Below are 27,656 nucleotides of genomic sequence, written 5' to 3'. Positions count from 1 at the left end.
GCTGCCTGTGTGATCACTCGCGCCCCGCCCCCTTTTCTTTTAAGAGCAGAAAAGAGACAGACTAGAAGGTCGAGGTCACTTGAAAGTCTCCCGAAACCTGCGGAGCGCCCTGAAGGACGAACGAGGAACTGGGACGTCACTTCCTTTGGCGCAGGCGCACTTTGTCCAGCGGAGGGAGTGCTGGTACGGAAGCGGAGGCGGGGGGCGGGGCGAATTCATCCGCGCTTGCGCCGGAGCGGTCCTAAGCCGGTTCCAGGGTCGTTGCGCCAGAGGGTCGCCGGTCGGTTCCGTCACGCGGGCCCCAGGTGAGGCCTCCTGGCGTCGCCGCTTTGCGTTTTTGACGTGAATGTGAAGCCCCCTCGGCTCCGCCTGCCCGGGCAGTGGCGGGCGGGGGCTCCTCCAGCGCTTCGAAGGCTTCCCGGCTCTGCCCGCCTGCCCGAAACGCCTGGCGGCGGGCGTTTCCCCCTCAGGGAAGGGGTGGGGGTCGTGGCGGCCTTTGCGGCGCCTGCTTCCGACGGAACAGCTCCGGATGATTCATGCCAGCGGGGGAGACTGAAAACGAGCCCGCAGCCGATCTGATCAGAGGCGGGAGGCAATGAGGCGAACCGGTTCCCTCCTCTGAACCCCCTTGTGCCACTCATAGTGCTAATTATAAAAACGCCATTTAAGGGAATTGGAGTTTATTTTTCTCAGCTGCCCAGATTGTTTTCTTGTGAAAGCTGTGCTTGGAGAAAACAGTTTTTGTCCTTGTCTTATAACGCCACGCAGTTTACTTTTTGTAGAGATCTTTATATATCACTGCAGTGATTTCATTCCGTTTGTCATAAGGCTGGAAATAGGGAAGGAAATGCTCGTGTTAGGAGGGGTTGGTAAAAACGAAGAGAAAAAGCTTCAGTTTGCTCTTGCTGCTTTTACAAGTCGAGAACGGGTGGGCTTGTTTTATTTACCGCAGGTATACCCTGCCAATTAGCCGCGAAGGTAGGTAGCGTGACGGTCCCTGCCCTCAGGTTTACGATCTAAATGTATATAGGATGCAATGAATAAGGGGGAGGGAGGGAACACATTGTGTGTGAGAGAGAGAGTGTCCTCTGGGGTTGTTCTGCATCCTGTTCTGCTATGCCAGTGTTCTGGTTTAACTTGGAGAGTTGGTAAAATTGGCTTCTGAATTTTATCACAGTTTCCAGTTTGGTAACCTGCTAGAAAAAGATTCAATATTCATTAGCTATGCTAGTGCCAAAAGGAATCGTGATGTGATTGCAAAAGGATTCCTTTTTGTTCTGTGTCTGATCAAAATGTATCTGTCCTAGTGCTCATTATCAATGTGTAGGAAAAAAGCTATAAGCAGAATGGCAGCAAGCTGTGCATACATAATGACAAGGCTAACATTCAAATATCAAAAACTGAAGGATGGTGGATAACTAAAGCATTTGTGTGTATTATAAAACTAGTGTGCCAACTGCACCCATTCCTAGAGATTTATGACCTGGCCATGGTGACACATAAGTGCCCTGATGTTGGATCAGACCAAGGGTCCATCTAATCCAGCACTCTGTTCACACAGTGGCCCACCAGCTGTCGGCCAGGGACCAACAATCCCCAGCAACTGGTGCATATATAGGCTTCCTGCCTCTGATACTGGAGGTAGCCATCAAGGCTAATAGCTATTGAGAGCCTTTTCCTCTGGGAATTTATCCCACCCCCCTTTAAAGCCATCCAAATTGGTGGCCATCACTACATGTTTTGATAGTGAATTCCATAGTTTAACTATGTGCTGGGTGAAGAAGTACTTGCTTTTATTTATCCTGGATCTCCCACCAATCAGCTTCATGGGATGACCCCATTCTAGTATTATGGGAGAAGGAGAAAAATGTCTCCTTATCCGCATTCTCCACACCATGCATAATTCTGTACACTTCTATCAAATCTCCCCTTAGCTTCCTTTTTTCCAAGCTAAACAATTCCAGCTGTTGTAACCTTCCCTCATAGGGGAGATGCTCCAGCCCCTTAAACATTAGTTGCCCTTTTCTGCACTTTTTCCAGCTCTATAATATCTTTTTTTAGGTATTGTGACCAGAACTGTACACAGTATTCTAAGTGTGGTCGCATAGTTTTGTATAAAGGCAGTATGATACTGTTAGTTTTATTCTCAATTCCTCTTCTTATAATGCCTAACATGGAGTTTGCCTTCTTTACAGCAACCGCACACTGGGTTGACATTTTCATCAATCTGTCCTCCACAACCCTAAGATCTTTTTCTTGTTCAGTCACCACCAACTCGGATCCCATCAGATTACACTTGAAGTTGGGGTTTTGCTTACATTGAACCGCATCTGCCATTTGGATGCCCACTCCCCCATCTAGCAGAGATTCCTTTGGAGCTCCTCACAATCCCTTTTTGTTTTAACAAACTTAAATAATTTGGTGTCATTGGCAAACTTAGCCACTTCACTGCTCACTCCTAATTCCAGATTGTTTATGGACAAGTTGAAAAGAATTGGTCCCAATACCGATCCCTGTGGGACTCCACTATTTACTTCCCTCCATTGGGAGAATTGACCATTTATTCCTACTCTCTGCTTTCTGTTCTTTAACCAGTTACTGATTTATGAGAGGACCTTCCCTCTTATTCCATGACTTATTCAAGAGTCTTTGGTGAGAGACTTTATCAACCTTTTGGAAGTCCAGGTAAACAAGGCCCACCAGATCACTCCTGTCTACATGTTTGTTCACACTCTCAAAGAATTCCAGAAGATAAGTGAGACAGGACTTGCTTTTGTGGAAGCTGTGTTGATGTTTTTTCATTAGGACATATCCTTCTATATGCTCTCTTATTTTGTCTTTAATAATGCTTTTAACCAATTTACCTGGGAACAGAAGTCAAGCTAACTGGCCTATAATGTGTATTTTATATCATGTTTTTATACTGTTTGTTTTATACTTTGAATTGTTTTAGTTTTTGTGAACTGCCCAGGGAGCTTCGGCTATTGGACGGCATAAAAATGCAATTAATAATAATAATAATTTCCTGGATCCCTCCATTGGTATCCAGTGGTCTAACTGCTTCTCTAGGAGGTTTCCTGCTTCTCCTATATTTGAAGAATTCTTTATTGTTGGCCTTGCTATTTTTTGCTCTTCAAAATACTTTTTTGCATATCTTATTGTCTTCTTGCATTGCCTTTGTGCAAGCTTGTACACCCTTTTATTTTCTTCACTTGGGCAAAACTTCCATTTTCTGAAGGAAGCCCTCTCTTCTACAATAGCTTCCTTGATATTGCTTGTTAACCATGCTGGTGACCTCTTGGACTTGGTGCTACCTTTTCTAACCTGTGGAATACATTTTAGTTGAGCTTCTATTATTGTGCTTTTGAGTAAACTCCATGCATTTTGCAAGGATTTAACTCTCTTGATTCCCCTTTTCAACTCTCTTTTCACCAGTTCCCTCATTTTAGAGAAGTTTCCTCTTTTGAAGTCAAATGTGACTGTGTTGGAATTCCTGGGTTTCCAACTTATACATTGAATCTGATAGCACTGTGGTCACTGCTACCGATTGGTTCAACAATATTTACATCTCGTATTAGGCCGTGGGCAACACCACTTAGGATTAAGTCCAGGGTTGCCTCTGGTCAGTTCCATGACCAACTGTTCTAAGGCACAGTTGTTTAGGACATCAAGAAATTTAACCTCTTTGTTGTGACTGGATTATGCCTTAGTCACAACCCGTTTCGATTTCTACAACGCGCACTACGTGGGGCTGTCTCTGAAGAGTGTTTGGAAACTTCAGCTGGTTTAAGGGGCTATAGCCAGATTGTTGACTGGGGCTGATTACAGGGACCACACAACTCCCCTGTTACAACAGCTCCACTGGTTTTGAGTCTGGTTCCCAGCACAATTCAAAATGCTGGTTATGACACTTTAGGGTGGATTCCTGCATTGAGCAGGGGGTTGGACGATGGCCTTATAGGTCCCTTCAAACTCTGCTATTCTGTGGTTCTATGACCTATAATGCCCTATATGGCTCGGATCCAGGTTATCTGAAAGATCGTATTCTCCCTTATGAAGCCTGCCCATGCCCTGAGATCTTTAGGGGAGGCCTTTTTCTTCATCCTGCCATCATGACAGGCACGGCTGGTGGGAATGCAGGAGAGGGCCTTCTCGGTGGCTGCTCCAAGGCTCTGTAACTCCCTTCCCGGGGGATACTAGACTGGCTCCTTCATTGCTATGTTTTTGGAGGCAGGCAAAATCCTTTTTGTTCTGGCAGGCCTTTGGGAATAATTTGAACCTGAGTTAATGCGTTGGATTTTTTATTGTTCTTTTCCTTTAAAAAAAAATTATATTGCCTACGGCCATACTACCTTGAACACACCCGATCTCGTCTGATCTCGGAAGCTAAGCAGGGTCAGGCCTGGTTAGTACCTGGATGGGAGACCGCCCGGGAATACCGGGTGCTGTAGGCTTAAAAAAAATGTAAAAAATTATATTACAGTTGGTTTAATTCTATTTTAACTTTTGTATATTGCTATTTATATGTTCTAATGTGTTTTAATTTTTTAAAGCCAGCTTGAATCCCATTATTGGGGAAAAGGTGGGATATAAATTTATTCTTATTATTCTTAATAATAATAATAATAAAATAATAATAATATTTAAACAGATTTATACCTCACTCTTTAACAAGTTCTCAAGTGGCTTATAAAGAATTAAAGTTATATTTTAAATAGCGGTGACTTTAAAAAGCAGCAGAAAAGCAGTTGTCAAATATAATACAGATCAAATTAAAAAGCCTAGGAAAATAAAAGGTATTTGCCTAGTGCAGCAGTGAAATCAAAGAATGTGTTGGATGAGCCTCCTTGGCTAGTGCATTCCACCGTCAGAGTGCCAACCAAAAAAGCCTCTTGTCCACTAGCCACCAATGCTGGTAGCACCCAAAGAAAAGCCTGTATTGAAGTTCTTCGTGTATATACAGGGGCATGTGAAGATGAGTAGTCCTTCAGGTACCCTTTTTCCAAACCATTAAGGGGTTTAAATGTCAAAGTTAGCACTTTGAATTTGGTTTGGAAACAAACTTGCATTGGCAGTTAACAAAGCACAGGTATAATGTGATCATAAAGCCCAGCCCCAGTCAATATGCTCACAGCTATATTTTGGCTATAATTACAGTTCTTGAACTGTCCATGATGGCAGCCCCATGTATAACATGTTACAGTAGTGTAATCTGAAAGTTACTGGGGTATGGATATCTGAAGCTGGGGTCTTTCTTCCCAAATAGGGTTGCAGCTAGTGCACTAACCGAAGCTGAGAAAAGGTGCTCTGTGCTGTGGAGGAGGCAACCTGTGCCTCTGAAGACAAAGAAGGATCTAGGAGTACCTCCACGCTATGGGAATGTAGTCCCATTCAGCCCAGGATGTACACGGCTAACCTACATAGACAAAGTCTTCACCAACAAGTCATTGTTTTATCTTGTTAGAGCTCCAGTTTATTGGCCCATGTCCATTTCACTACTGCACCCAAGCACTGGTTTAGCAGTTTGTCATTTGCATAGTGATGACACTTCATCTCAAACCTCTGGAAGACTTCATTCAGTGGTTTTGTGTAGATGTTCAAGAGCATAAAAGATGAGGTAAACCCCTGTAAGATCCCATAGCATAAATGCTATGGAGTTGAGCAGTGGTCCATCAGCACCATTTTCTGAAATCAGATGTCAAGGTAGGAATGGAACCATCATATCATAGATCCTCCTACCCAGACATCTTATCCAGAAGGACACCATGACTGATGGTACAAAAAGCTGTTGAGAAAAGACCAGAAAAATAAAACATGGTATCACTCCAGAAACAAGTTCAGTAATTCAGAACCAAAAACCTGGGAGGAATTCGGAAAGAATTTTGTAAGCATCCTTATTTAAAGTTCAGGTCAAGAAGCTGGCTTTTTCTTTTGTTTCTCATTTTGGACCCATTGTGCTCACAGTATAGTTGTCAGCTCCAAAATCACTTCCCCTTTCATCCAGGATATTGGGGACAGCCACAACTGGTTGCTAGAGAATATGACGCTTAGCAGCATCTCTTTGAGTTGATCTACTTGTGTCCAAGGTTTGGTGGTTGCCATGTTTGAATGGGCATTTCTTCTTAGCTCCAAATCAGACTAATGTAATGATCTGTTTTTTTTTGTTCTTTGCCTTCCTGTGCAGCAGAGTACTTGGCTTTCTTTTGGTTGTCATCTGGAAGTATTCTGTAAGCACCTCTTGCAGTTCACCTTGCTGTAAGTTTGTTTTGCCTTTTTTATGTTGTATTTAAAATATTAAATATATAATGCATAGAAAATCATAGAATAGTAGAGTTGGAAGGGGCCTATAAGGCCATCGAGTCCAACCCCCTGCTCAATCAGTCAATAAGCATTGAAACTAAAGGTCTTATGTCTATTAATGTCAAAATTAATATCACCTTTCTAAACATAGTAAGACTATTATTATTTCATTATTATTTATTACATTTATATACTGCCTCACAGCCGAAGCTCTCTGGGCAGTTTACAAAGATTAAAACACTGAACATTAAAAACCGATATACAAAATTTAAAGCCATAAAAAGCTTAAAAACATATTAAATAATATCCATTATCTATAGAACCTCAGACATATTTTAATTCTCATTTTTCTCCATTCAAAGGAATGTATTCAGTTGCTGAAATGTCTAAATAAATTTCTATATTTTCACCATCTATTTTAACAGGAGAGCATTTGTGTCGTGCCCTTTCATGGCAAATAGTATCTTTGCTGTTGTCAAACCCCACACCAATTGACAATGCTTTTTTCAAATTGTATCTTCCAAATGACTAATTGGAATCAGTAACAGACACGTGGAGATGGAATAATTTTATCTTTCATCTTACTCTGCATAACAATTTCCAGAGGGCTAGCCGTGCTAATTTGTTGCCACACAACTTTTTGTTGCTTATTCTGTATAGAATCATGCGCCAGTATGCCTTTTTTTTATAGCTCTGGCAGGCATATAAATCAGCTTTAAGCTGCAATCTTGTGTGTACTTACCTGGAAATAAGACCCATTGAAAAGAGTGGGAGAACATTCAGGTTCCTTTGTAAATATTAATTGCAAATATGGTCTGCAGTTTGTATCAGTATCTTTCCCCATCTGTCATTAAATATATTTTCTATCTACACAGGACTAATTTCTAACTCTGGAATAATAAGCTTCTTATGTCTTTACATTACAATTTTAAGTAGTATCTAGATATATACCATAGATCCTTTGTTTGGATTTTGCCAAGCAAGCTTGTTAATTGGCAAGCTGTTTGTTTCAAGAGGAAAAAAGGGCAGGATATAAATACAGTAATAAACAGAATAAATAAACATTACATTTTTGTTCATTTTCCTTGTTAACTATTTGTACACAGTTCCCATCTTGAACAAAGTCATTAAATGCAATTATACCATACTGAATTCACTTTAAAGTATTTCCACCTAAATAAACATTGACCTGGCTCGCATGATCAAAACAACCCACTGTAGATCATTTAAGCCACAGCACATCCTGGTGTGTACCAGCCAGCATTTTGCATATTCAACCCCTAACCATGGGTTGTCATTTCATGCAAATCTGATCATGGATTATGCAAGGCTTAAACAAGCCTTGCATAACTATGGTCTAGTGTGCAGTTATGCGGGGGTTATTTAACCTTTGCATAATTGCCGCCAGCTGGTTTCACATGACATGGCAATTTATTGTTGGGGGCTGCTATATGCAAAATGCCATCCAGCACACACTATGGCTTAACCCACAGTGGGCTGTTTTGGTTGTGGGAACTGGCTCACTGAGTTGGATCCTGATTGAGTCATATTAAATCAATGGGATTTAAGTTAACCGTAGTCCCATTGTTTTCCATTTTATAGTATTTATATATTTACAATATTGATAGCCTTTTCATATCTACAATAGATTCCGGAACAGTGAACATTGGAATACAACAGTAAAAAGATTAAAACAGCATTCAGATTGATCAATTTAAAACAGAATGCCAATAAATGCCTTGGCTGTCAGTCAAGGAATGTTTCCTGGAATAAGACTATTTTCAGAAGGTGACGGAAACAACATAGTGTTGATGCCGGCCTGACCCCCAGGGTGGGGAGTTTCAGAGCAAGGGGGCCACCATGCTGATGGCTTTTCTCCTGGTGGACTTCAGACAGGTCCATGTGGAAGCACTGGGAGCATGACCTCAGTGACTGGGCAGGTTAGTAGGGGAGAAGTCGCTCTCTCAGGTATCCTGATGCCAAGATGTTTAGGGCTTTGTACACTAGGACAAGAACCTTAAACCTGGCCCAGCCGTCAGTGCAGCTCCCCCAGCAAAGGAGTTAATGCTGAAAAGGGCCAGCTCCTGACAACAGCCGAGCTGCTGTGTTGTGTACTAGCTCCAGCTCCTGAAGCAGCCTTAAGGGCAGCCCCTCATAGTGCACATTATTATTGTTTATAAATAATAATAGGTCTGTACGGGGGATGAATGCTTAAGATTTCTCACAGACTTCCATTCATTGGGTTAGGTATTTATATACACTGATCTTGCATTTATTTATTTTTTACTGTGGTAGAATAACTAATGGTTACCTGACAGAATTTAATGGTAACACGCATCTGGACCAAGATTGATCCATTACTTTCAGACAAGTTGCATGATTGTATGTTCAGGAGTTCATAAATTATGGCTGGATTTATAGCCACAATTAAACAATACAGAAGGCAGCAGTTGGAATTGCCAAAATAGAATAATGCTAACCAGCACACAACTGCTAGAATATTAAATGATATCAAAAGAACTGAGGTAAACAAACATTTTATGTAATGTATTAATTGTGCCATATCACATATCAAGTGTAGAAATACAATAATAAGTTACAGAAACTGAACAAGTTGTTTATAATACCCGAGCATAAGTACCCAAGCATAAATAGTTTGCAAGAAACTAAACAAGTTGTTTACAGTAGTTTACAGAAACTGAATGATAACTGAATTCATTAGCATTAACTGAGCAATGAGCAGAAATAGTTTGCAATAACTGAGCATACAGGCCTGGAGCATTTTTCCATCAGTTTCGCAAATGCTTCATGAGAGTCAGAATATCACAACTGAAAAACATATTTGAAAATAAAAAAATACAAACCCCAGGGAGGAGGTTATATATGTTAATATAATATAACAGCTGTAATGACGATATAACTCACCCACATCACAATTGCTTATGGGTGGGGAAAGAGGAGGATTTGTTGCATATATTCCTCAGATTCAAAAAGACTTTTTGTCCTCCAAAAAAGGATTGACAGTAAAAAAGTACATATTATTTACTCTCAAGAATACTATTGACATAACTAAAAGGAATAGCAAATCCCCAAACCTTAGATCCTCAGCCAGAAAATGAAAACATTCAGGAGCGGTGAGTTCTTGACCAGCTGTAATCATTAGGGACTCAAGGATGCTTTTTATTGTTTTCTTCAAAGGCAAATCACTGAAGTAGAAACAGATGATAACTAGCCAAAATAAGATGAATATTCTAAGCTGGTGTTTAGACCATTGGGCTGCAAGGAGCTTAATTGGAAGATCCATCTCGTTCATTATCCAAGGATGAAATAAGGATTTTGAATTTAGGCTTAAGTTTTGTTCTCACCCACAATATAATGCTTTGTACACTCGAGTTGACTTGTTTTGCTTTATTCACCAAATAAAATTAAGGGATTTTTTCAGTGGGGAGGCTCCTGTTATTCCATCCCCTTTTCGTTCACATTCTAAATTTGTTCCCGTGTCACACAATCCTCATATACAGGTCTATGTATTTTATGCTTGCTGTTGTTCCCCGCCTTGATCCAATCGGAGAGGCGGGTAAGAAATATATTATTATTATTATTATTATTATTATTTTTATTATTATTATTATTATTATTATTATTATTATTTGAACACTAGGCTTTGAAAGACATTTGCCAACTTGAACAATCTTCTTTAAAAAGATGGCAGAATTTATCTAGGAAGGATCAAGCCATTGTGAATCAATTATCCAATGATCAATCCGTAGTGATTAAAGAAGCTGATAAAGGGGGCTCTGTGGTTCTGTTAAACAAGGAGGACTATTTAAAGGAAGTACATAGTTAATTGCAAGATGAACTATGTTACAAGTCCATTCCATCAGATCCTGCAAGACACATTTCTTCAATTATTAAAGCAGTTGTGATTGAAGCAATGCTTATGGGACTAATAGATGAAGAAACTGCAAAATTTCTGCAGAACTTGTATCCACGTATTATACATTCTCCCGAAGATTCACAAGCCAGGTTTTTCTCCCCCTGGCTGTCCTATCATTTCAGGCTCCAATTTGGTATTGGAGCCTTCGTCAAAGTATGTGGATCACCTTTTACGTCACTTCATGATCAAAATGCCCTCCTATTTAAAGGATGCCACTGATTTCATTAACAAGGTTGAGGGCATGAACATTCCCTCTGATGCCATTCTGGTAACCATGGATGTTAATTCCCTCTACACAAGCATCCTACATGAGGAAGCCCAAACAGTGGTGGAATCCAATCTGAATGCTCGGGATGATCTTTTTCCGCCAACATTTTTCCTTTTGGAATTCATGGATATGATTTTCGAGAAAAATTATGTCAGATTTTTAAACCAATTTTTTCTACAAGTTAGAGGTGTTGCCATGGGGAGCCTTTTTGCCCCAAGTGTGGCCAATTTATTTATGGAACATCTACTATTTGTCATCCTAGGAACAACCCTTTTCATAGTGACATTTTGTATTACAAATGATTCATTAATGATAAATTTTTTGAAAGCTATACTTCTATTAATGCAGCGCAAAATGGCATTTGCTTTTTTTTGCAGCCATGTCACACTGTTGGCTCATTCAGCTTGTGATCTACAACAATTCCAAGGTCCTTCTCGCTTGTAGTATTGCTGAGCCAAGTATCCCCCATCTTGTAACTGTGCATTTGTTTTCTTTTTCGTGAATTAGAACTCTGCATTTATCCCTGTTAAATTTCATTCTGTTTTCAGCCCAGTGATCCAGCCTAACAAGATCACTTCGAAGTTTGCTTCTGTTGTGTCATTTGCAAATTTGATCAGCATTCCCTGCACCTCCTCTTCCAAATCATTAATAAAAATGTTGAAGAGCACTGGTCCAGGACTGAGCCCTGCGGTACCCCGCTTGTTACCTCCCCCCAGTTTGAGAAGGTAACATTGATAAGCACTCTTTGAGTCTGATTCTGTAGTCAACTGGATCCACCTAATAGTTGTTCTATCTAGCCCACTTTTAGCTAGTTTGTTAATCAGAATATCATGGGGCACTTTGTCAAAAGCTTTGCTGAAGTCAAGATATATGACGTCCACAGCATTCCCACAGTCCACAAGGGAGGTTACCCGATCAAAAAATGAGATCAAATTAGTCTGACAGGATTTGTTCCTGACAAATCCACGTTGGCTTCTAGTAATCACTGCATTGTTTTCAAGGTGCTTACAGATTGACTTCTTTATCATTTGCTCCAGAATTTTCCTAGGGATGGATGTCAGACTGACTGGTCTGTAGTTCCCAGGTTTCTCCTTTTTGCCCTTTTTGAAGATAGGGACAACGTTAGCCCTCCTCCACTCATCCGGCACCTCACTCACCTTCCATGATTTCGCAAAGATAATAGACAAAGGTTCTGAGAGTTCTTCCGCTAGCTCCTTCATTACTCTAGGATGCAGTTCATCGGGCCCTGGAGATTTGAACTCATTCAAAGAAATTAGGTGTTCCTTGACCATTTGTTTATCACTCTCAAACTGCAATCCTGCCCCCTCGACTTGTGCTTCACTTTTTCCAGGGGGGTCATAGACCCGCTTTTGGGAGAAGACTGAGGGAAAGTAGGAATTGAGTACTTTAGCCTTTTCTTTGTCATCTGTTATCAATTTGCCATCCTCAGTAATCAGCTGAACCACCATTTCTTTCCTCTCTGATTTACTACTCGTATCTGAAGAAAGCCTTTTTATTGCTTTTAGCATCCCTCGCTAATCTCAGCTCATTCTGAGCTTTAGCCTTCCTGACTCCATTTCGGCACTTCTGTGCCACCTGTCTGTACTCTTCTTTTGTAGCCTGGTCTTCCTTCTACTTCCTATATGTATCCATTTGTTTCCACATGCATGAGAAGGATATGTGTCAGTGGGCTTTATGAGCTTTGGCTACCCTTTAGTCAGATCTCTAATCTGTGCTCCAGGGAGACAGCATACCTGGCGACTCTATGGGTCTTTGCGACATACTTGGATTTCAATCCCATGCAGCAGGGAGTCTCCCACAATGACTTCTCTTCTTCTTTCTGCTTTGTTTCTGCCTTTCTCATTGTATTGTAATTGCCTGTGCTTTGTCCTGTCCTCTCTGAAGGTGAACAAAGTTCCCTATTATATGAGTGTGTCTTACAAGAACAAAATTTTGTTGGAGGCCTCCACATTGACCTCCCCTGCCGAACTACCCATGACAAACACCTCCTGTTTGCTCTCCCTGATCGCTTGTTCTTTGGGAGCTGGCTTCCTTATGTAGCTTCTAGTCTAGCTGGGGCAACTCCTCTGCTCTGCTCAGCTCAGCTGGGAATCATAGAATAGCAGAGTTGGAAGGGGCCTACAAGGCCATCGAGTCCAACCCCCTGCTCAATGCAGGAATCCACCCTAAAGCATCCCTGACAGATGGTTGTCCACCTGCCTCTTGAATGCCTCTAGTGTGGGAGAGCCCACAACCTCCCTAGGTAACTGATTCCATTGTCGTACTGCTCTAACAGTCAGGAATTTTTTCCTGATGTCCAGCTGGAATCTGGCTTCCTTTAACTTGAGCCCGTTATTCCGTATCCTGCACTCTGGGAGGATCGAGAAGAGATCCTGGCCCTCCTCTGTGTGACAACCTTTTAAGGATTTGAAGAGTGCTATCATGTCTCCCCTCCATCTTCTCTTCTCCAGGCTAAACATGCCCAGTTCTTTCAGTCTCTCTTCATAGGGCTTTGTTTCCAGACCCCTGATCATCCTGGTTGATCAGGGGTCATCCAGGAAACAGAATGAGATTCCTCCGCCTACTCGGCTGCTGAGAGCAATCAGGCAATACACCTTCAGGACCAGCAGCAGCTCTCAGGACTTGCCCCTTGAATCAGCACACAGGAGCACATGGCAAGCACATAGCCACTTTGAATATGATATCCAATTGTACCACAATTTCAGTGGCATTACTCGTAAGTAATATTTATGAGTGCACCTTTAAGTAGGGTTGAATCTTAAAGTTCTGTTTGGAACTTCTCTAAGAAAATGGCAAGGCATGTCAGATTGAAAGGGAGGGAGAAATTGGAAGGTTTAGGGTGGGTAGGGAGAAAATCCAAACATTTTGGTTGGTGGGAGCTTGGAGAAGGTGGAAATAGGTACAGTAGATAGCCATTTAACCATGGCTGCTGAGCTGAATTCTTAAGCTACAATCCAACTCACTTAACTGGGGAGGAAACCCCATTGAACTCAGTTGGGCTTGCTTTTGAATGAACAATGCATGCATACCAACAATTCAGGCTGATGGTAGAAAGATTAAATTTGTGGGTGAGCATAGGGGCCTGTTGAACCCATTCAGTGTGGTGGCCAATGTGTGGCCCTCAAAGTGTTTTGGCTTACAACTCCCATCTGTCCTAGGCAATAGTAGGAGATGATGGGAATTGTAGGACAAAACATCTGGAGGCCACAAGTTGCCCACCCCTGCATTAGGTTGAGGCATGAGTTTGCATATTGCTGGCAAAGCATGCCGTGTATCCTTCTCTGCAGAGCTTGCCAGAGCCCTAGCAATGAATGTCCTCTGCAGCCAAGAACTTGCTCCTGTCCTACATTCTCATGAAATGAATAGGTATGATTGGGGAGGCAGAACCAGAGTATCTCCTTTCTTCATATGAGAAGACTCCTTCCATTTACTGAATGGTTCCTTCAAAAAGGAGACCGCAGAAGCCGGAAAACATTCTTGCTTGCATAGCTCAAGAAGATTTGTTAGAGCCGAGGTGGAGCCACTTTGCATGCTGTTTCTGGCATTGTTGCCTTGCAAAGTCTAAGTTGAGCTCAACGTCAGAGACACATCCCAGCTATCAGCATGTAGAGTCAGTAAATGTGGAAGCTGCCTTCAAGTATTCATGACTATTTTGGAGGCTGCATAATTTTATAGCAACTTCTTAACACAGGTTTTTGTTCACACAAACCCTTAAAAATCACAATGTGATATAAATCTGGGAGTGTATTCAACTAAAATTTGTAAGTGCTAATGAAGCTTCTGAAATTCCATCCATGCAGAGATTTTATTGGCTGGGGACCCAGCTCATGAGGCACTAGGTGTTGACAGGCCAGCAGTTCCTCCTTAGTTTGCAAGCCCTTGGAAAACTTTGCATAGATCTTTCTCTAGCTGGAGCATCAAGTGGAGGTTCCATTATGCCATTTTCCTTCTCTGTTCCTCCTACTAATGTTGAATTCAACTCTTTTTCTATTCCTATATTGTAAGGTGCACCATGCCCTAGGAGAGGTACCCTCATGTTCAACTCAGTTGCAACTTGGATCAGAGGTTTTTGATTCGCTATAATCCTACTAAGCTTATTTTTTAACAGATCTCTTTTCAAACTGAGACAAAGCTGAAAAGACCGAATCAGTTGTTCTTCCTTGAAATCTTTAGACTTGTTAACTTCTTTTTAACTGCTTATTTAAACAGGGCACTTGGGAAGCAGTGACATCCTCCAAAGGGCCATCCCAATCTATTCTCAACAAATTTACTATAGGGGCAAGGTTATTTTGTTTGATTTATGGTTAGAAAGCTGCTTGTTTTGTGGTTAATAATGTTTTCCTTGAAAGGTCCTGAAATAGTCTAACTATGCTGCAGCCATATCTGCTGAGAAGGGATTGACATCTCAACCATCTAGTTGGTATAAAATCACTGTCAAAATACAGTGGCCTATTCACATGATCATGGGGTGGGTGGGGTGGTAGGGTAGGGGAACTACAATGAAGTGAGGGCATAAGAAAACCATGATGTATGCAATCCTCACACACTTGCAGAACCATGCACAGCAGCATGGTTCCCTTACCCATCTCTGTGGCATGGTTCTCCCGTTGCCTTCCCATAGCCATGTATCCCAGCAGTTGTCGCAATGGAAATCACCAGCTGATCCAAACATTGCTATATGACAGTGGCCATAGAGTTCAACGACACATGCTAGAGCGTCACCAGAAATTCCGGATGTTCTAGGCAGCTGTCTCCATGGGCTCCACGTTTTCACCACTGAACAGCCCCTTTTATCCATGGAGTGAACCACAGATGAGCCACCCCAGGTCTCATTACCCTCACTGGGTCCTGGGGTGGGTGGGAAAAACACCGGTCACATTACACTAACCCCATGTGGGCTAGCATTACATGTGAGCCCAGCCAATATCTATCTTCTGAAAGAGGTCTTGCTATAAACTCATTCTGTTTTGCACAATTCCACTCTTGTAGATTGAAAGTTCAAAAAGATTTTGGCAAAATTTCTATTTTACTAACTTCTGTAAGAAATTCTTTAGTTGTCAAGATCATGCCTATTCTTGAAAAGGGTTTATGCCTTTCTGAGAAATAGGTATACCCATTTCAGCTACCATTTCTGTGTCTCCATCTACTAGCCCCAAATTGCCCATCAGATCAAAAAACTTGGGTAATTTGCCTTGATGACTTTTAATCTTATCGGAAGTCCTGTCTATTTGTGGTGAAATCACTCCATTCCAATCTCCCATCAAACACCAATTTTCATATGATAAGTCGGACAGATTGGTCAGGAGCTTCTCATAAAACCCCGCTTTATGATCGTTGGGAGCATAAATCCCCAACACCAATGTTGACATTCCATTTAAGGTAACTTTAACTGCCACAAATCGTCCTTGTTCATCTGTCAATACTAATTCAGGACTTAGATGAAATTTAATATATATATATATATATATTTTATAAATTTTTTTATTTTCTACAATACTAAACATACACATTACATCACATAAAAAACACACACAACATACTACATAATTCAATTGAATACAATATCTTATCTTAATAACATAATCAATACACCTACAGTGCACCCCCCACCACGGGATCTCATTCCTGATTCCAGAATCTCATACTTTCTTCTGCTGGTGGATTCCCACTCCCTTTAGAAAATACAAATATTAGGAACTGTTTCCAAATTCCTTCAAAATCATTTGATTTAGCTATACCTCTTCTCCATTTAATATTACTTGTTAATTTATCATTAATAGCTATATCCCATACTTCTTTATACCATTCTTCAATAGAATATTCCCCTTGTATCTTCCAGTTCCTAGCTATAATTAATCTTGCTGCAGTCAACAAATTCGTTATCAGTTCCTTAATTTCCTTTTTACATTTAAAATCTTCTTCAAATAGCGACAGCAGTGCAACTTTTGGTGTTCTTTCTATCTTCATTTCAACAATTTCTTCAATTTCCAAAAACACCATCTTCCACAATTTCTGAACATAGTTACATTCCCACCACATATGCAAATACGTTCCTTTAACCCCACAACCTCTCCAACAATTTTCTGTTTGCTGATTGTTTATCTTGTTCAATCTAACCGGAGTTAGGTACCACCTCCATACAATTTTATAATAATTCTCTTTTATTCTTACTGACATATTTCTCAACGCTCTTTGTTTCCATATTCCCTCCCAACCCTGTTGTCCTATTTGTACCTTCAAATCTGTCTCCCAAACCGTTTTACCCGAGTTATCCATTGTCCCTTTCTCCACCAATATTCTATATATTTCGCTCATCAACCCTTTTAACACTGTTCTTTTCCCCCTTTCCTTATCTTTCTTATCTATTAATTCTTCAAACTTTGTTAATTCTCTACACTCCCCATTATCTCTTACCCACTTTTTAGTCCATTGTTCTAATTGCCTATAATTTAACCAAGTTAACTTTTAATCCTTCAAGACCTCTTCTATGTCCTCTCTTGTACCCATTCCTCTTAACCAATCTCTTAATTTCATTTTATTTTTTTCTATTAAAACTTTGCTTAATCTACTCTTTAATTCCTCCGGGAAATTCTTCAACAATATTACCGGTGACAAGGGAGAGCTGCTCGGAAGCAGCACCCCTTTATATTTACTCCAAATTTCCCAGTGAAACCTCAAAAGCGGATTATTTATACCTTCCACCCATTTTTTTTTCCTTCCATAAAAAAAACATTTTCTAATTTAGTCTCTATGTTACTCATGTTTTTTTCTTCCATCCAATCTAAGTTCCCTAATCCTAAAATTGCCTCCACAATATATCTTAATCTATTGGCTACATAATATAATGTAATATTCGGGAGACCCAATCCTCCCTTTTTTTGACTCAAATACCATTTACTTTTATTTACCCTCGCTTTCTTATCACCATTACAAAAATTATTTATAATCCTTTGCCAACTTTTTAACTCTAGTTCTGAAATTTTTATTGGTAGCATCCTAAACACAAAATTTATCTTTGCTAAAATTTTCATTTTTATTAATGCTATTCTTCCAAACCAGGATAAATTTAACCTTTTATATTTTTCCAGTTTTACTAAAATCTCTTTTTTTTAAACATTTAAATTTTCTTTCTCTAAACTCTCTAACTTCTGTAATTTTTATTCCCAAATATCTAATCTGAGTCTTAACTCTCATTTCTCTTCCCCTTTCTTCCCAATCTTTCTCTTCTTTTTTAGTATAATTAAACAACATCAATTCTGATTTAGACCAATTTATTTTTAACCCCGTAATATCCTCAAATTCTCTCAGTTGCTGTTTAATTCTCCCCATCTTCTCTATTGGATTCTTTATCGTCAACAAGGTGTCGTCTGCAAACATGTTCAGTTTAATTTCTTTCATACTACCTATTCCTTCAATCTCCTCATCTTCTCGTATTGCATTCGCCAATAATTCCATTACCATTACAAATAGGACTGGTGAGAGCGGACAACCTTGCCTTGTCCCTCTGGCTAGTCGTATCTTATCTGTCACACCATCATTCACTACCACTACGGCTGTATTTTGAGAGTATAACTGTTCTATGAAATTTAATATATAAGACCACTCCGTTTTTCTTTTTCCACTTGCTGATATAAATTCTTCACCTAATTTTTTATTAATTATATATTTGGTATCTTTTTTCCTTATGTGAGTCTCTTGTAGACAAATAACATCTTGTTTTAACTTCTTTAAATAATGAAATATTTTCTTTCTTTTTTTGAGGCGCGTTTGCTCCATTAATGTTCCACGTTAAAAATTTGTACTCCATCAACTGGTTTTAAAAACAGTCTCATTCTCTACTTGTGGCACCCATGATGCCAACATCCTCTTCCAGCTTTGATTGTCTCTCTTCCAGTTCTTTTTTATAAGTTTCCATGAAGTGTCTTGCTTTTTGTACGAAGTTCAACTTATGTTTCTGATCCCCAAAGGTGAAAACCACTCCTTCCGGGAATTCCTAACTTATAATTTGAACAGACCATAGTTTAGCTTGATATCAGACTAGAGCTTTACTTAAGATATTATCCTTTTCCCTGCCAATTTTTTTAATAGATACTCTTTATGTGGATGGGCCAAATTAATTTTAAATAGACTGGATACAATATGTTCATGTCTTTTCTCCCTTTGAACACTTCTGACTCTACACATTGCATTGTATAGAAATTGTGGCTTCATCTCCATGTTTTCCTGTCTTAATATGGTTCCATAGAGAACAACTTGAGGAGCAGAAGAGCCAAAATAGATATTTTCTTTGAACTCTATGCTTTATTTGGTCTGGGGAAAATTATTGTGCTTGAGCTGCATGGCAGTTCGTTATATGGCAGAATGGAACAACTTAAGCCAAGCAATAGACTTAACAGAGAATCATGCATGTATGTTTCACTATTAGTCATTATTAGTCATTATTTCTGTCTAACTAAAGTGTCTACATTGGATTGGGAGAAGTGAGAACCAAATTAGAAGGATTAGTTGTACATTGATGGTGCTATATAAATAAATAATAATAAAAAATAATTTCTTGAAAGAATTGCTACATTTCTGTTATCCAAGAGCCTTTCAGAACTTGTTCTCAATATTGAGCAGTATCCAACCGGGCATTGATTCTTTTGCACCTAGTTAATTCCCTTCCGCACACAATGGGTGGATCACAACCAAAGGGATGATGAAAACAATTGAAGCAGAACTAGCTGCAGTCAATTCATCAACTGGACTAACATGTGAATTATCTTTAACAGACAGGGGCTGTGGCCCAGACCAATCCAGGAATGACTGGAAGGTCTCCTGATCCAGGGCTGATATAAAACTAGTGGGAGAAATACCAGAAAGGTTTCTTATAGAAACTATCTGAGCAGGTAAAATAGGGGAAGAAAAAAGTTTACAAAAGCTCTGCAAGAAAAAATAATCAGAAAGGCCACTGTCTGAAACAGTGGATGGAGAAAACTAATCCCATACAAATAAACAAATCCAAGGGTCTCCCCCCCCCAACATGAGTGTGGGGAGAAGACAGCATAGTCAAATTATGCATCATCATCATCATTATCATTATTTGTAACACAGAAGAGAAGACCTCCCACAACTGATTCTTGGTGGATGTTAAAATCCCCAGCTATAATACGATAAGGTAGTGTCCAGAAGATAAGATAACCACATGGAAAGTTCATCCAGGAATCCCAACTCTGGTGTTAGATTTGTGGGGCGATAAATACATGCCACCCTTACCGAAACAGGGTGGCCCTCAAAAGAAGTGGGAACTTCAGGTCCAGTTTGAAGGCAAAGACTGACTTAAATACCATTGCAACTCCTCCCCCACACTGTGCCAGGTGAGGGGAGTGGAATCTCCTGTGGAAAAGGTAGCCACAGATTCATCCTGAGCAATCCATGTCTCTGATATGAAGGCAATCGAGATAGATTGATCAATAAGATAGTTCAACAAAGTATCTGCTTTTCGAACACGAAAAGTATTCCATACCAAATAATGAAGAACAAATTGAGAGATGTCAGATTGTGAAAGAGTTGCCAATGTCTGTGAAGTAACAACTTCTGCTGTGGAGTAACTCCCCACTTCATCCTAGGCCTACAAGGAAGCACTGGATTAGGTTGAAAACTGTAGACACATCTTGGTTATACGGAGGTTGATACTTAAGGAGATCACAAAAATTTCAAGGCTTCTTATTTCAAGGCTCTCATACCGTTATCAGCTCAGACTTTAGAACAAGCCTGTGAAACTTCTCAAATGCCTCCTCAAACTCCTTAGATAAATTCCATGAGGAAAAGGCTATCAATTGGCTACTGATGACTATGTTGTATCTCCAGTATCAGAGGCAGTGAACCTATGTATGCCAGTTGCTGGGGAACATGAGCAGGTGGATGCTGGTGCACTCGTCTCCTGCTTGTGGATTTCTGTTTGCCAAACAAAGAAAAAAAAAAAGAGTTTCACTCAATACAGAAAAAGAGAGAGGTCATTTGACCAGAACAAAAGAATCAAAAGATGCCAATGATACATGAAAAAACTGTTGTGGTAACTATTTATGACATACTGAACAATTACTATGAACCTACCTAGAGATACAATAATGAATGCCAAACAGACCAGGTGATGTACACAACAGTGTAAGATAAAAGTTACTCCGGATATTTATAGCTGTTTCGTTTCTTCATCAGATCACTCTTCTTTAATTGAACGTCTACTGGGTAATAAACTTCCTTAAAATGGGAAGAACTCAGTGTGTTAAACAAATTGTTTTATGTCATTTTATAGAACTAACATTTATAAATACCTTCAGTTAGGGAAACAACATTTAGTACAAACATACTGTATGTATATTTCTTTTCTCTCTCTGACTCCTCTTTCTTTCCCTCCTTCCTTCTGTCTCCCTTCCCTTCCTTCCTCTTCCACTCCTCTTCACACTGGCTTGTCTTTCCTTCCTTCCTTCCGTCTCTGTTGCTGCTTTTCCTTCTTTTCTGTCTCTGTGTGTGTTGTTCCACTTTCTTCACCACGACTCTGGGCTTCTTTCTTTTTCTCTCTGGTCCCTCTTTCTCTACCATCCTTTTCTCTGGCTCTTCGTTGCTTGCTTTTCTCTCTGTGTGTCTCTGTCTCTCTGATTCCAGTTTTCACTCTCATTTAATTTATTATTATATATGCCACATTTCTTCCATCAGGGAACTCAAGGTGGCTATATGAGATTCCCATGTGGTCTCCCCTCCAAGTACTAAATAGTCTGACCTGCTTGACTTAGACCATGCCCTGGAACTATCCCCCCTCTCTCCATTTCTCCATTCATTTCCCCATGGGGTAAGAAAAAGCACCCTGCTGAAAATTGGCTAGAGGGTGCAAATTCCCCTGCACCAAAGCCCCTGTTGCCCCAAGGGGTGACACTGGTTGCCCCACTGTGGTTGCCCCACTGTGCCCCCTCCTTCAGCCATTTTTTGGCAGGAGGGATTTTCCACTCCTTATACAAGCCTATGAGGAATGACTCCACAGGCTTATATAGGGAGTGAAAATAACTTGATAGGTGCCTCCACCTGGCCTTGTGGTGCCCATGGATGTTTCATTGGAGACACTGCAGTACAGGATTATAGGTGTACTTCCATAAATGTGGAAGAATCAAGGTTAAAGATTGTCAAGCCAGTGAGTGAACCTAGTGTGGACACTTTAGGATTATTAGCATAGTAGGGGTCGAGGGATCGTGGTTAAATGCTTTTGTTACAGAACAATCCACTTGTGAGCAGTCAGGTTCCATAATGAAGTTGGTTCAATCTAGCAATATGGGTTTCATGGTTATATGCTCTTTGGAATAATTTGGGCACTAAACAAAAATCCAAAAATGATGGAGTATGTGCTTTGCATGCAGAACATTCCAGATACCTCTCATTAAAAGGATCTCTGGTAGCAGAGCTAGGAAATAGTGTCTGTCTGAAACCCCAAAGTGCTGTTGCCTATCAGAGTAGACCGTATTGGGCTAGGTGAACCAATAGTTTGACTTGATATAAGAAATTTGTGTGTGTGCGTGTGAATGATATTCTTTTCTAGAATATCTATTGTAAGCACAAAAACATTTTCTTATAAGTGAAACTATGGACAAGGTTTAGACTATTTCCCATTTGGACCTCTCTGAAGGAAAGGGGAGAATGCTTTAAATTTAGTTGAGGCTTGAGCAATGTGGCTTGCTGTTGCAACAGTCTTGTTGGGGAGAGACTGATGAGTCATCAGGTCAGATGACTGTTCCATCTGTGTGTGTGTGTGAGAGAGAGAGAGAGAGTGAGAGAGAGAGAGACAGATGCATCCTCTTCCTGCTTATATATGTGTTTGAGCTTGGGGCCACGAGGGCGAGTCATTTGTTACTTCAGATTACTTCAGGTTTTGGATTCCTTCATGTGACTGGTGGGTTTGTTTTCCCCTCAAGGTAAGAAGCTTCTAGTATTTTACAATATGCTGCTCCAGGGCTGATCACTTAAATAGAATCTTGACTGAGAGACATACGAGATCTTAATTTCAAAGAGGTCTTCTACTAATGAAAAAGGTTCAGTCTCTTAACATCTCGGATCAAAGATACTAGACTTGTCAGCAGCATCTGAATGAGCTGCGTATCAGTAAAGGCTGTGAGGCTTTTGCATTCAAGCCTGGGGGGAGGAAAACCCCAAGAGAGGTTTATGTTGCAGTCTTTCTTGCTAGGCTCTGCACTAACAAATTATATAATATGGCTAATATTGATCTGATAACAAAAAGTTAAGGGTGTAAACAATAAACAAGGTTTAATACACTAATAAAAGCAGATTGTAAAGAGCACTTATATTATCTTCCTCATTTGGGAAGGCACCACTACGGAATTACTATAGTTCAAAATATATCTTAATAGTGTGCATGACACGATAAAGTTTGATCTTCAGTTTGACACCTCCAGACTTAATTTCTTAGATGTATTAATTATTAAAGAAGGTATTTCTATCCACACAGACACATATAGAAAGAAGACAGATGTGAATTCATTCCTCAAATATGACAGCTTCCATCCTTCCCATATTAGGCGAAACTGACCTTATTCTCAATTGATTAGATTAAGAAGAAATTGTTCCAATCTGGCAGATTTCAACAAACAAGCCAAAATTCTCATAAAACAATTCCAGATTCGGGGGTATCCAAAAAGAAAACTCAAACAAGCCATGTTCAAGGTTAGGAAAATGGAGCTTCGGCTGTGGGGCGGTATATAAATGTAATAAATAAATAAATAACTAATGGGAGGATTTATTCCAGGATAAGGGTGAGAGACAACATGACTCCAGGATGCTTTAATTACGAAAATCTGCCCAATTTTGTGGGATCAGTTTCAATTGTTTGGCCTGATGATGTGGACAAGGTACTTGCAGCTATGCAACCGATCACGCACCCTCTCAATCCTTGTCCCTCCTGGCTAATAAAAGCTAGCCGAGGGAGTTTGATTGGGTGGGTCCAGCGTGTGATGAATGCATCTCTCTGGGAAGGGATGGTCCCTGCAGTCCACAAGGAGACAGTAGTGTGACCACTCCTGAAGAAGCCCACTCTGGACCCCGTGGTATTAGACAATTTCTTGGCCCCCTGGCAATTGAGCAGTAGGGTTTCACAAGGCACCATCTTGTCTCCAATGTTGTTTAATATTTATATGAAGCCACTAGGAGTGGTCAGTAGGGGATTTGGAGCCAAGTGCCACCAGTATGATGATGACACACAGCTCTGTCTCCATGTGACATCTGAATCAGGCGAGGCCATTACTGAATCAACCTCAGTAATGGGCTGGATGAGGACCAATAAACTGAAACTGAATCCTGGCAAGACGGAAACCTTGTGGGTGAGTGGTTCCCAAGATAGGCTCACTGCCTGTTCTGGATGGGGTTGCACTCCCTCTAAAAGATCAGGTCCATAATTTGGGGGTTTGCCAACTATGACCTCTTATGGACAGCGATAGTTTGGCCACAGTGGTACAGGTGTTAATAACCTTAAGTCTGCATTACTGCAATGTGCTCTATGCAGGGCTGCCCTTAAGGCTGCTCTGGAAGCTGGAGTGCAGAATGCAGCAGCTCAGCTGTTGCCGGGAGCTGCCCCTTTTCAGCATGTAACTTATTTTATTTATTTATTTATTTATCAGTAATCTTTGCGGGGGGAACTGCACTGGCTGCCTATTGGCTACCGGGCCGGGTTTAAGGTTTGGGTACTAGTGTACAGGCCCTAAACAGCTTGGGGCCAGGATATTGGAGAGCGTGCCTTCTCCCTTACCAACCTGCCCGGTCACTGAGGACATGTTCCTGGTGCTTCCACATGGGCCTATAGCCTGATTGAAGTCCACCAGGGGAAGAGCCTTTAGTGTGGTGGCCCTCTTTCTGTGGAATTCCCTGCCCCTGGAGGTCAGGCAGGCACCAATGCTGTGATGTTTCTGGTGCCTCCAGGAAACATTCCTCAACTGATAGCAAAGGTTTTTATCAGCATTCTGTGTTTTTAGTACAATAATGGTGGGTTTTTAAATTATTTTTATTTTTTATGTTTTTACTGTTTCAATTCTTATGTTAACCACCCTGGAATTGGTTTCAAATATGGAGTGGTATACCAATTTTGTAAATAAATAATGTTTAATGAAAAGAAGGCCCCTTTTTGTGACCATTCCTACTGGATTTAGCACGGACCCAAATAAAACAAAAGAGGCTCACGTTGTGAGACAGAAGACTTTAATCAGACTAAGGGTAGGGTGGTTACATGGGGAGAATAACTAAAAACAATATCATCTAAGCATGCATAGCATACAACCCAGTAACATCTTAAAACAATGAAACTTCGCTGTGACTCACGCGAGGCCTTGCCCTCCCCCAGCATAGCTCCTTCTGCTTTCCTTCATTTAAAGACAAGACGGAGTATTGAGGTGGGCCCCCCAACTAAATACTCTTTTTTCTCCTCTCCTCCTCCTGGCCCCCTCCTCTGCCGATTACCTCTCAGGCTCTGGGGTGACTCAAGGGCCTTTGATAGATAAGAAGCTATCTATCTTTCCTCCCCCCTCCAGATTGCTAGGCAAGGTCTTTTGTCATTAACACTTAGTGCATAATACTGCGTGCTGGGTGTTCATAGTTCCTACCCTGTGTTTTGGAGCAAATTCCTCAGTGGTATCATTATTTGCTTGTGCACTAGCAGCACTAGGGTTTATTGCATAACTTTTTCCGGTGTAAATTCAGATTTGAGATTACTTTCAGGGCTATTCAGGCCTTAAGGTACATCATCATGTCAGTAGAGCATGGGGCTGTGCAGGTTGGGCCCTGCCCTCTATGTCCCAGCACATGCTAGCTCCAAGTCCTTAGTTCTTGACCTTGCAGCTTTCAGTGGTAAGTCTGAGGGGGCTTTCTACTCAGGTTCACTTGAACGTGGGTAGAATCATAGAATAGTAGAGTTGGAAGGGGCCTAAAAGGCCATCGAGTCCAACCCCCTGTTCAATGCAGGAATCCACCCTACAGCGTATTTGACAGATGGTTTCATTCTTCATGCAGTTGGGGACCCTGTTTATCAAGATCCCTGATCACATAGAGGGTTGTACTCATGTTTGCATGATGTAAGTAGAACCCCCCTTCAGACCTTGCTGCTCAATGTAGCCTGGTCAGGGACTGAGGAGAAGGGGGCTGGCATACACTGTGACATGAGTAATGGGGCCAGTTCCTCTAAACAGTTTCTGCCTTCACACATTCAAGTGAAAGCCTGAACAGGGATTTTGTTTAGGTGTTGAGTGTTCAAAGTGCCTCACGTTATCTCAGTAATCTTAGTTTATAGCACCCCAGTAAAATGGGCCAATGACCTGTTTTCTCAGATGGGTGGGAGGGAGAAGCACCAAAAGTATGCGCAAAAAGGAGGAGAAACTAGCTCTGGTGCTGGTGAGAAGATTTTTTATTTTTCTTATTAAAAAAGTTTTCAAAACTTCACGGATAGCCCAACGTTTCAGATGATGACGATCCTTCTTCAGGGGCTGTTTTTGACACAGAATATATATATACAGATAGATAGATAGATTTAATTACAAACTAATATATATGCATAACTAAATACACAAGGAACAATACCTTTATATAGGAGTTGTTAAAACATTGTAATATTTATTTCTGTAGGTTGTTAACATACAGACCTGAACGATCCCATCTAGTACATTGAAGGAACTTGTATTGAGACAAATCTTGCTTTCGAAAATGTTTTAAAAACCCAACAACCTCACTTTTTATTAAAAAAACAACCCTCTATTTCTAAAAGAGGCTTATTTCAACTAGCCGAAACCTTATAGGTTTTTTATCAACCTTTTATTTGAAGTATTCTGCCAAAAAAACTATGCTGGCGATTTCTTTCAAGGGAGTTGCCTCTCCAAGCTGCAGTATCGAAATGAGGTGCAGCTAATTGCTAGCAACTTTATAGCTGGCGCTAATCTTTCTGTGTTTTCTTTTTGTAGTGATCCTGTTAGGGCTTAACACGTGCAATAACGAGGCTCAAATCATAGTTTTTGGTTGTGGGCATTTGTGTCTCGTCATTTTTGGCATCTTCGTCTCCAGTTTTTATTTATTAACAATGAATCCTGTTAACGTTAGACCCTGAAGTAATAAAACACAGGCAACGTTCACGACTGTTCTGACTGTTCTGTCCTCATGACATTTTTACTCCCACTTCCAGGAGCCTCCTGGAGACACAAGGGTTTTAGCTGTTGTATACTTTAGTCAGTTGCATACTTCCCATGCTGTCTGCTTCCCAGTCCAGGTATGAGCAGTGTGGGAAGGGACTCGACCAGGGATTGCAGCACTGGGTCCTGCAAGCCTCCGCTGAGTTGCATAGGGCAATTCCCATGTTAGTTCTGATCTTTGATTGGATCTCCGATCTCCATTTGGAGGGAAGGGATGTCCCTTTGTTGTCTCTGACAACATGGGGGTTCTCCTCCCCAGGCCTTCAGATCAGGGGGTAGGATATGGAAGGGGGAAAGGCTTGGATAAAGTAGGGGCAGAGCCTGCAGAACCAGGCTCTCTGAGCCAGATTGGGCACCTCCAAGGGGTTTGCCCACTGGCAAACCCTCCCCTATAGAAGACGAGAAGAGAGGGCTTTTGCAGTGTGCTGCTGCTGCTTCAGTGACCATGACTGAAGGTTATTTTAAGAAGAGAGATAAAGTGCATCTTTTCATTCATTTCATCTGTGCTGCTTGGAATTTTTTATCAGAAGAATGACTTGCAGTACAGATATTGTGATGGGATTACAGCAATCTATGATGTAGACAGCTGAAGATCTTCAGCAACTATTTGCTCTGCAAGGGCATTGTTGTAGCTCCTTTGGAATAACTTGTAGAAGGTGTTACTTTGGTTTGATGTAGTCTAATAAGGTAACCATGTAATATGCAAACCTACAAAATAAATGGTTTTCTCTCTCTCTTGCCTTCCAGTTAGTTGAATAGTTAAGATGGATTTCACCCAACTTCCCAAAATTCGTGATGAAGACAGAGAGGACTTGTTTGGCTATGTATTTGGAGTCTCAGGACCTGGTAAGTGCTGCTTTGCTTGGTCCACGCAAGAGAGCAAAGAGTAGCATAAATCTCCTCAAATGTCTGCTGCCGACCCTTTCAC

General features: G+C 40.8%; 1 protein-coding gene and 1 non-coding gene across 6 annotated transcripts in view; both read left to right on the top strand.

The window, feature by feature from the left end:
- Nucleotides 1-239: 239 nt before the first annotated feature.
- The window catches only part of ATP6V1A (ATPase H+ transporting V1 subunit A), a 64,873-nt gene continuing 37,456 nt past the window's right edge, over nucleotides 240-27,656 (top strand). The window contains exons 1-3 of one of the 5 annotated variants that reach the window (XM_063128848.1): nucleotides 240-305; nucleotides 6,185-6,255; nucleotides 27,476-27,574. In XM_063128848.1, the coding sequence (XP_062984918.1) occupies nucleotides 27,493-27,574 (82 nt within the window). In that variant the 5' untranslated portion in view covers nucleotides 240-305; nucleotides 6,185-6,255; nucleotides 27,476-27,492. Of the gene's footprint in view, nucleotides 306-6,184; nucleotides 6,256-23,208; nucleotides 23,232-23,861; nucleotides 23,885-27,475; nucleotides 27,575-27,656 lie in introns of those variants that run through there. The other 4 variants (XM_063128849.1, XM_063128850.1, XM_063128852.1 and 1 more) reach the window with 4 other exon arrangements.
- LOC134400967 (5S ribosomal RNA) lies at nucleotides 4,336-4,454 on the top strand. The gene has a single exon (XR_010025607.1). It is a non-coding gene; the product is annotated as a 5S ribosomal RNA (ribosomal RNA).

This window comes from Elgaria multicarinata, chromosome 6 (assembly GCF_023053635.1).
Source record: "Elgaria multicarinata webbii isolate HBS135686 ecotype San Diego chromosome 6, rElgMul1.1.pri, whole genome shotgun sequence".
In the NCBI taxonomy this organism is placed as follows: Eukaryota; Metazoa; Chordata; class Lepidosauria; order Squamata; family Anguidae; genus Elgaria; species Elgaria multicarinata.
The sequence above is the reverse complement of the archived record's forward strand: the minus strand, read 5'-3'. Positions and strand labels throughout refer to the sequence as shown.